Source organism: Scleropages formosus, chromosome 16 (genome assembly GCF_900964775.1).
Source record: "Scleropages formosus chromosome 16, fSclFor1.1, whole genome shotgun sequence".
Classification (NCBI taxonomy): Eukaryota; Metazoa; Chordata; class Actinopteri; order Osteoglossiformes; family Osteoglossidae; genus Scleropages; species Scleropages formosus.
Genome location: NC_041821.1, coordinates 17,771,068 through 17,781,787, shown reverse-complemented (window position 1 = coordinate 17,781,787; position 10,720 = coordinate 17,771,068). Strand labels below are relative to the sequence as shown.

Here is a 10,720-nt window from a genome sequence, read left to right as displayed (position 1 = left end):
AGCTTTCGCGTTTCTCCATTACCGCGTCGCTCTTGTTAAGTTCCGTCCTCCGAGCCGCGTTCATTAGAGAAAACGCACGGCCGCACGCCGAAAACATGACGCAGCTCCCAGCGAGCTCGTTCCTGTTGGACTCTAAGTCCTAGCGTTCCCTCGCCGCAGTGGGTCACGGCCATCTGGCACCTTGGCATATACGAGAGAGAACAGAGACGCAAGCGCTAACATCAGAGGTGATCTCTGTCCAAAAGGGCTCTTCTCCGGAAAGCGCTCGGCGACACTCTGACGATCACGATTATCTCGTCACGTGCTCCCGGGATCGGGCCGTTTCTTGCGTCCAAGTGGGAAAAATGTGAGGACTCCTCGCAAACTAAGAGGGTGAAAAAAGAGTCAGTTAAGGGTGTTGATGCTTATGGATGTAATGGATGAACGCTGCGGGTCAGTGAAAGGAGTAACGACACAATGTCACTCATTCCACTGCAGATTCTTCGAGATTTAAAAAAAAAAAAAAAAAAAAAATTATTATTATTATTTTTAAAATATTTAACCCTCCCTGAGGCATGCAGTGGTGCGGTGAGTTGGACCAGGGTCCTTCTCTCCAGTGGGTCTGGGGCTCGAGTCCTGCTTGGGGTGCCTTGTGATGGACTGGCATCCCATCCTGGGTGTGCCCCCTCCAGCTTTGCGCCCTGTGTTGCCAGGTTAGGCTCCGGTTTGCTGCGACCTCGTATGGGACAAGCAGTTTCACATGATATGTGTGTGAGACTCTCCCCATTGATGAGGTCAGAGATGAGTTGAGGGACCAAGGAAGTGCTTAACATGAGATTGCATTCATGCTTTGAGTGTTTTCAGCGTCGAGCTCATGAAACATTTATGCTCCTGTTTTCGAATCAAGGACATGCAAAGCAACTGCAGCGGATGGCCTCAATTAAGTGTATGGAAACACTGGATTAACAGTATGGAAACGCCGGGCTGTTCAGCTTGCGAGATGCCAAAGCAGCGGGAAGCGGGCAAGGTGACCATCGTCGTCCCGGCTGACCGAAAACAGAACGGGGGCAGGCGAGCGCGGCGTCAGAGGGGAGAGCTGTGGAAAGACGGCAAAAGAATCTGGCAGTGCAACTACGGACGGTGACACAGGAGCGCGGCCACGCCCGCCTCCGGATTAAGGGGCAGGCACAGTCATTCTATTTAAATAAGCAATCGGGCAATGGAAATTGTGATTTTATGTGTGTCGCAGCTTCTTTTATGTGCTTCAAGTGAAGAGCTCCATAAAGCCATCCCGTTCCAGCTCACGCCTGGTGACTTCCTGACCTGGGCACGTGCGCTGCGCTAGGGTGACCGTTTGGCTGCACAGACGGTGCTGACAAAGACGGGGTCTCGCAGCGAGCGCTTCACATTTCTGGCTGTGGGATGCATGCCTTGTCCTGAACACTGCCCATTAAAGCAGCCCTTCCCTTCCTTGACAGGAACTAGGAGCAGCTCTAGTTTCATTCATTCGTTGGATTTCTCCCCTGTCTCCGAACGCCAGTTTTCCCTTTTGCCACCCGAGAGAAGTGATCTCTCAAAAACCATCCAGGTGAAACGCCTGTGAAATCCCCAGTTACCTAGTTGGACCCTGATATCAGCGACGTCAGAACGTTCCTCCTTCCCTCAGTTCCCCTGGAGTGGGTGGAAGGGGGTGGGACGGGAGTGTGAATCACGCTGCATTCAGCCAGATGGGATTGTAAAAGTGGGCTCCTTCCGGCCCTCGCGTGTCTCATCGCTCGCTCGCGAACCAAGCCGAGCACCATCAAGATGACAGATGCCATCACCCTTGTCTTTTCCTTGTAGCTGTGTGTCACAGGTGAGGAATGGAGTCATAGTCTGCCGGCTGAACTGCGTATAAAATATGAAATTCTACACCGATACACCACCGAATTCATTCTCCTGAGCAGATTTTTCATAATCTTCAAGTCAGAGGTGGCAGTGCTGATCGCTACAGCACATGGAAGGTTCCTGTGTCCTCCACGTGATCCTCTGTCATTATTTATTTTGAAAAGATTATTCAATTCTTTTGGCAGAAATGTAAAAAAAAAAAAAAAAAAACCCACCTTTTCCAGATCCACTTCGCCCAAGATCTCTTCAGATCATCTATGGCGTAACCGTTCACGCATAGGAACTCCAGAAGCATCCCCAGATCATGCAACCTTTATTCAGCCATTACTCTGTATTGTACTGCTCATTTGTGTATGTTATAATATTTAATAAAAAAAAATTGGTGTGGGTATCGGGATTTGTCTGTGTCTTATGCACCTACTTGAACGATGAACCTTCTTTCAGCAAGGGGTAGAACAAACTAGGTTTGCTTGAGACCTTCATGTCTGCAGCTATGTCTCCTTCTCTCAATGCATAAATTATACTTTTGCTGAGATGTACGTCGCTTTGGACAAAAGCGTCTGCTAAATGAAGAAACGTAAATGTAAATGTAAACAATGCACTGAATATTACCATAAAATGTAGAATGTAATGTGCACCCATGATCTGGAGTCTTGCTGTAATGCGAACATCTAAACAGCTGTGAATAATGTGTAGGTTTAATATTATATACATGACTCGGCACCGTACCTTCTCAGCCCACAGCCTGGAAACAGCTTTGGGAAATTGTATCCTACGTATAATACACAAATGCCCTCCCCTCCAAAAAAAAAACACCATTAAGTCAAGAATTTCCCTGCACACCAAATACTACGGGAAACCCAATGCAAATTCTAAATGCAGAGTGTTAGTTTTTTTGTGCACTTATCTCTCGTTGCCTTTTCAGTTATAAAGAAGTACTCGTGCCGAACAGCCATTACTTTCCCCTCTAATCCACCTTCTGCATCTCTGTGCAGCCACAACGAAAGAACTGCTCTGTTGGTCACCTGCTGCTTGTTTCCTACATGTAGAGTGACCCATATTTCGTTTAATTTTTTTAAATTTTCTTTTTACCCTCATTTAATTTCATTTATGTCTGTAAAACATATGTATGTATATTATATATTTTTATTTTGTCAACTGAGCTCGGTTGTTCTTCGTGCCGGTGACATGCACGATGGAGATTTCACGCAGAACGGAAGCCAGAATGTTGAGAGGAAAGCCCGGTGAAAGCTGGTGCAGCTGCTCAAGGAGAAGAGATGGTGCTGGAATTGAGCCCACACCCCTGGAAGTTTCCTAACAGTTTTGCAGTCAGGATGAATGCGTTGAGACAGAGGAACGTCTGAGCTATTATTCATTCTCTTTTCACTTATGTGATACAATCGGGTAGTGAGGGTACAGCACAACGTCTTGCCTTCCTTTAGCCACAGGAATAAGATTTTCAGAGGGAAAAAGAGCACAGATTGTGCTGCTGAAAAGATCGGAACACCTAAAAGACGTATTACTGGTAGTGTATAATCTTTACATGCAGTGCACTATGTGGCAACAACGGCAGAACCACCTGGGTGCTCAGTTATGATAAAACATGAGGCCTGGCAGGGGATATTCTATTAAAGCACAGGAGTGCCAATGGTAATAGATAATATTTTGTTGCAGCTATGACTGCCGAGAAGAAGTAAAGTTCTTTAACATGAGATCAGAAGGTATCCATTACTTGCTAAATTGCCTGGTGTTTTCAGGCTGTTAGGAAAAGCACTCTTGTGGAAGAGAGAGGATGTTTCCCTCTCTTAGATGAGAGCTCTCAAGATAGGTGTGGCATTCCTGCTGATCAAGTGCATGGCATTTGTTTATAAATAGGGATGCTACGCGAGAGAGGAGGGTTATGGAACTATTGACTATTGGACAGCGCAACACTGCTGAAGTGGATGCTTAGGCGTGCCCCGGACAGAGCCCAGATATTCTGGTTTCAATCCAGCGCAAGAGTCTTTTCTGCTGTCTTCACAAACAGATTTACACACAGCAGAACAGCAAGAGTTCTGCCTCTCAGTAGAAAGCAGCTTCAGGGCACCAGGGCTGAATCTGGTCACTGGTTCATCAGCAGATATTTACATTGATTCATTTAGCTGAACTGTTTCTCCAAAGCAACTTACAATGTTAAGGTTACACTTATTTGCCCATTTATACAGGTGGGTAATTTTACCTGGAGTAATTCAGGGTAAGTACCTTGCTCAAGGGAACTACAGCTGGAGGTGGGAATCAACCCTGCAACCTTTGGTTCCAAAGGCAGCAGCTCTAACCACTACACTACCAGCTACCATCCATACCTCCCTAGGGAGGGGCCTCCATGTTCTTGCCATGTTGGAAAAGCATGACATTCAAGTGACTCCTCCAGTCCTTTAGTGCAGTAGTTCTCAAACACTTGGCTGTGACCCAAACAAAGGTATTGGGGTGGTCTCAAAAAATCAAATATTACAGTGTTATAAGGGAATGACATGAATGATTATTGAAAGAGTTATTAAACAGAATCGTTGTGGATAATATAGCATCTATGTACAGCATGCTTAATATTGTAAAGCTGGAGTCCATTCATGTCTAGTAATTTGCATCAAAGAGACCAGTGCGGAGCTGCTGTTAAGTGGCACTCTTTTAATGGCTGGTGCTATAATTACAGCAAACGTAGAGGAGTTTACCCACAGAATGAAGCAGTATCATGGCACCCTCTGAGAAAGCTTAAAGTGTGGGCTGATAACATCACACTGGAAGTGGCTTTGGAGAAAAGCATCTGCTAAATGAATGAATGTAATGTACGAAGTAAAATTACTTGGAAAGATTGCTTTATGAAACTTAATCCTGTCATTTGTCCTTTTTCGGTTTTATGCGCAGTACAGGGTAAAAGAAACATGCAAATAGACAAAACACGGAGAAAAAAAGCAATCATGTCCACATACGTAGAGCGAGGTCTCACGGCCAAAAGGTTACAGTTTAACAGAGGTGTGATCATGAAGATCTTCCCAATAACTTTCAGAAGGGTGTTCAGATATTGAATAATTTAATAGAATTGTCAAACAACTCAAATGTCTCTGCTCATACCCGGATGAGCTGGATGTAGTTTTAATAGTCTGTTTCATAAATTAACTTAATCATGTGCTCTACATGTGCACAGGTGGTATTAAGTAAAATTATCCAAAAAGATCATTCGAGGTCACTTCGTTCCGCCATTTGTCCTTTTATCTCAAGCTCATTGTCGGTAAGCTATTCAGTCCTCCACTGTGATGCGTTAGGCCCCAGGCTCCTTAATCCAGGCAATGCTATAGATACCTGTTTTCCCGTGGGAATTCATCGTGTGCTCCTCAGCTACTGGGAGACGGGTTCAGATGGACCACATGTGGACATACTGTTGAACAACAGGTGGTTGGTTCTAGGTCTCGTATTGGCAACCTTTCTTTTTCTTCCCCTGTCCGTTTCCGTGGCTAGTCAACCGCAGAAGTGGCCACACTATTACAGTTTTAAAAAAGTTACATGTTTTAGACACCTACTGAAAAGCAAAAAAACAAAAAAGAAAAAAAAAAAAAAAGGTAACAAACAGGTAACTGAGAAGCTCGTGACCGGAGTGTGTCGCCTGCAGTGTTGACATTGACCTTCACACCAAGCTGTCAGTGGCAGTACTACTGGACATAGGCTTCCCGTGGTGAAAAAGAAACATTTTTTTCAGTGCTGTGGACAAATATTCTAATAAACAATCTTACAATAACAAACACACACACACACACATTTTCAGAACCGCTTGTCCCATAGGGGGTCACAGGGGACCGGAGCCTACCCGGCAACACAGGGTGTAAGGCCAGAGGGGGAGGGGACATACCCAGGACAGGATGCCAGTCCACCGCAAGGCACCCCAAGCGGGACTCGAACCCCAGACCCACCGGACAGCAGGACCGCGCCACCGCGCCCCCGCCCCAATAACAAACACTCAGACAGTAATTAAAAAAAAAAAGGGAAAATCTCACAACATAGTACAGGTGGTCCCCGACATACGATGGGGGTTAAGTTCCGTGAAACCCGTTGTAAGTCGAAAATGCATTTAATACACCTAATACACACCTTTGTGTGACGGGATGGGAGATGCGGATCGCTGTCGCTGCCCAGCATCGCGTATCGCTTGCAAATTCGAAGTACTGTTTCTACTGAATGTCTATTGCCAGCTCACCATTGTAAAGTCGAAAAATCGTAAGTTGAAGAGCATCTGTAATTTCATTAACCTAAAGCGTGCTGGCAATGCATTTTTATGACAAGGTTACTTGTGTCCATCGTCACTGTGTTTTCCACTGTTGACACAGGTGGTTTCCAAAGTGGAAGCTTCTACTGAATCAAGAAACCAGTTTTCCTGCAAGTGTTCTTGTACATTGCGAGTCCTTTAAAGCATCACATGGATCACATGTTGTTATTTACTTACAAAATGCATTATTTCCAAATGCAATGTCTTAAATGGTTTAGAATGGCTGCATTTCTTATTTAATGACCAAATGTTGATTTGAGCTGTTGCAAGGACATGTGCCGTGGTCGTTTTTTTAACCTTCTTCTTGCTCATAGCCGGCTCGCATTGTGAATTCAGTATAGTTTTCTTTTGTACGTAGTGAGTGTCACAGTATCTCGGGAGGGAGCATTACTGCTTTAAATTGTGCAAGGTTTGAACGTTATCCATGCAGAACATTACTTCTTTTAATGGAAATAATTGAGCATGCAAGACAAAGGTTTCAGAAAAAATTGGAAAAATGGGATTTTTTTTTCCACTCCTGAAAATGATTACTTTTCAGCAGATTAGTGCACTGCTAATAACAGCAGGTTGGTCAGGTACTCTCAGTCATTGCTTTTCTAAGAGCCTTACAAGAGATGCAATATTTGTACATGAGCAATGCGAGAAACATGAAGAAAAAAATAAACACAAAAACACAATGACTTATTCTTTAAGTCTATTTCCATTTGAGTATTCAGATTTTCATAAAGTACATTTGAGTATGATGTCACATTCCTGAAAGTATAGTAAATATATACATATAAAAGTATACTGATACTTTTACATACTACATAAAGTCCAACAGGGTAAAACAATAAAATGTGGTAGGTACATTATTATTACAAGGTAATAATAATAATAATAATAATAATAATAGCATAGATTTGTCCTCTTTACTTTGTCCTTTTACTTTGACAGAGCTGTGGCTTCGTCTTCTCTCGCACACTGAGGAGAAACTGCCATGGGGCACCTGTCACTCTGGAGTGCTGTCTGGGGTATTCTCTCCAATGAGCAAAGTCACAGAGTAGCTGGGACTGCTCACACGTGCTGCACAGGGAGGGACGACCGGTGTGATCTTCTGGTAAGCGACTGAGTGGGAGAGATATGGGCTGTGTGTTATCCGCTTACACGTACCAGCATCCTCAGCAGGATGGACCTCAATCAGTCTTGCGTGATGTAGCACACAGAAGCCAAGGAGGGAGTAAGGGCAGATATTTAGGTGAGCTTTGCTATGTCAGGACATTCCAGGGTGCGGTGCTAAGGACGGTTTACTAATGTGTGGGATTACTGCACACATTTCAGTCAAGTTCAGATACTTGGGACTAGGAAAAATACCACAGAAATCTCAAGAAGTTACCCTTCGTGAATAATTTCTTAATTATTTTTAATATGTGCATATGTACTGTGCGTGGGATGACTGTAAGCATTTAATTGGGAAGGTAATCTATGGAACCCTGCTTAAGATTTCAAAGTTAAAAAAAAGTTTGCTTTTAAATTCTGCAATTAATCGATGAGATGAAAAAGTTCTACATATGTGATGTGACAACTTTTAAAGTAAGATTTCCTTCCCATGACACATATTAATGATTTGCGTTTCCAGTCCATTCCAATATGTGTGAATGAAACAGAATCGGTGGTTTTTTGTGGAAGGGGAAAGCTAAATGGCAAAATGTAAAGAGTTTATAGGTTAAACCAAGCCTGTGTATGGTGACTTGGCTCAGGAAAGCCTTGGGGTGCGTAGGTATCACTATAGGCTGCAGAAGGGTACTTGAGGGAAAGGACTGTGAGCAGCCTGGGGTGCTTGAGCACTCATCATTGCTGGAGGGACACAAGTTCAGCAGTTGTGGAGCTCATGTCCTTGGACATTTTGCAAAGGCTGAGATTGGAGGTGTGTTACAGGTTTTCTACAGAAGGGGTAAAATATAGTGGAAAACACGGTTAGAGCTACTGCCTTTGGACTCGGAGGTGGCAGGTTTAAATTTCCCCTTGTGCTGTAGTACTCTTGAGCAAGATATACTAACTCAAAACTACCAAAGTATGTATGTATGTATGTATGTATGCTAACATTGTAAGCTGCTTTGGAGAAAAGCGTCAGCTAAAAACAAACACCTTGTACTGAAGAATATGGCGTCAACATCCAGCTGTGTCTGGAGCTGCCTGACCTCGCCAACTGGTCAAAAGTTTACTGTTGAAAGTGATTTCTTTCTGTATCATCAATACAGTTGAAATTTCATAATCATTGCATTTATACATTTCTCTGTTCTGTGGAAGAATGGTCTAAATTTCACCATATTTGATTTCTGGTCATTTGTCAATTTAAAAATCCTTTTCCAAAGTGCTCATAATGCATCTGAAATGTTTTGCTGCAACTGCCTGCTACAAAATGGTTTACGATAAAAATATTACGACCTACCATTGCGCCCTGCATCTGAACACAGGTCTTGGTCCTCCGTTTTCCCAAAATGCCACTGTGGCATCGGAGGACTGTCTCTTGTCGTAACCGCAGTCTCTTCGGTGCTGGTGTTTCTTACATCAAGCTGTTCTGAGCGAAAAGAAGGGCTACCAAGTCGTGGAGCACAGTGACATGTGGAGTGGCTGTTGATAAGAGAAAAAGTCAATTAAAAGTCAGTTACTGCATATGACACAATATATTTAAAAGAATAATAACAAATAATTAATATTAATAAATCTCTTTAATCATTAAAATGATCCTACATAATAATATAAAACTTAAAGACTTCCATCAACAATATTAAAAGGATATTCAGTACTTATTTTACATCAGTAAGACACTGAGTTCTTCTCCCCTCTTGTGGTGAAGTAGTGAATAACAAATTTTATTTAGCTATTTATGTAACTTTTATCTGCATTGATCAGCCTCATAGTACATGTGCACAGATATTAATTTGATTTTCAGCTGGATGAAAAAGAACACTTTCAAATGACATGAAACAGGCGAGTTCTACTTGTCCGAAAATTTCACACTAATTTTTTCATTGAATACACATGGCATACAAGTACAATACCTGTAAACACAGTGCTAAATAGTAACCTTGACTGAGTTCTTGTCATCAATAGAGAGAATTTCCATACATTGTAATGCAATGCAAGATTATACACATATTTGTCTTAGAATGACAGAGTATGACCTTTCTTTCATGTTACCGGAACTGGGAAAAGAGATCGAACATGATCTGTCACCTGCTAGACAGAATTCATCATATGGCTTTTGCGTGTGTGGATATGTGTGTGTGTGTGTCTGTTTATGTGCTGACACTTCTTACAGAGGCAAGGACAGGTCCGGTACAGAGTCTGGAGACTGATTTTTAGGGTTATCCTTTTTTCTCAAGCCTGTTAATGAAAAAAATGTTTGCATTCAGATGAAAACAGGCTCATAAACTTGGCTTTCGGTTTCTCACCATAGTATCTACATCAATATTTCTGATACAGCAAAAGGGGTATAAGATAAAAGGTAGCGCTCGAAGGACAAAATGCTGCACCATTGCTAACTGAAGGAGATATGGAAATAAGCTTATGATAAGGACAATGTCAATGTGCACGGTAGGCAGTGAGGACACCAGACCCGTGTTGGCTTGGATCTTCTCCATCCAAGCACTGGTCAAAGAAGGGGATGCAGCTCTAAGCAGGTATTCTGAGCCATCCCGTAAGCTGCAAATATACATAGAAAAAGTGGCAAAAATGTCTTTAGTTTTTTTACTTGATGAAAAATGTTTACCCTGTGATTTCTCCGTCTGTATCATGGGTTCTCATTGGCTTTAATTTCACTGCTCAACATAGTTAGGGGATGGGTTCACTGCTGCTACTCACCGAAGACAGAAACAGTTGGGTTTCTCAGTGTACTCAGGGCCAGCCGTGGCCTCAGCATCAAGAAGATCAAGGGTCAGCTCAGACAATGGCGTCTAAACGCAGGGTGAAGCAATGAATTAATAACTATGTATATAAGAAGCAGGGGCGATCAACCATTGCCCTGGTGATAATTAAGAGATGCAGGCTTTTGTTGCAACTCTCATTGAGGAACCAGTTATGACTATTATATGGGGCAGTTGGTAGTATAGTGGTTAGAGCTACTGCCTTTGGACCTTAAGGTTGCAAGTTTAATTCCCACTTCTGGCTGCAGTACCTTAGAACAATGCACTAACCCTAAACTGCTCCAGTGAAAAAAGTTACCCAGCTGTATAAATGGGCAAATAATCATGAATACCTTAACATTTTAAGTTGCTTTGGAGAAAAGTGTCAGATAAATGTATTACTATTAATAATTCATCTGACTGACACTATTCTGCAAGGGGACATTCAATTTTTTTGCATGAAATGTGTAAATTGCATTTTCAATTGGTTCACATCCCCTGTAAAATCGCAGCAGTGCCGTTATGCCTATAAAATATGACTCATCTCCTGCAGAAATGGTGAAAATGTCAGTGTCTGTGGAGGCAGAAGTAGGAACGAAAGCCTAAGTGTGAAGACAAAAGGTGTCTCAGTACTAGAGAGAGCACATTTTATTTTGCTGTTCGGTGAATGCCT

General features: G+C 42.7%; 1 protein-coding gene across 1 annotated transcript in view; it reads right to left on the bottom strand.

Moving 5' to 3' along the window:
* Nucleotides 1–7,007: 7,007 nt before the first annotated feature.
* Nucleotides 7,008–10,720, bottom strand: part of LOC108933792 (uncharacterized) — a 47,572-nt gene continuing 43,859 nt past the window's right edge. The window contains exons 28-32 of the mRNA XM_018751121.2: nt 10,007–10,098; nt 9,762–9,847; nt 9,463–9,529; nt 8,592–8,773; nt 7,008–7,267 (exon numbers count right to left, since the gene is read on the bottom strand). Coding sequence (XP_018606637.2) covers nt 7,152–7,267; nt 8,592–8,773; nt 9,463–9,529; nt 9,762–9,847; nt 10,007–10,098 — 543 coding nt within the window. The 3' untranslated portion in view covers nt 7,008–7,151. The remainder of the gene's footprint in view (nt 7,268–8,591; nt 8,774–9,462; nt 9,530–9,761; nt 9,848–10,006; nt 10,099–10,720) is intronic.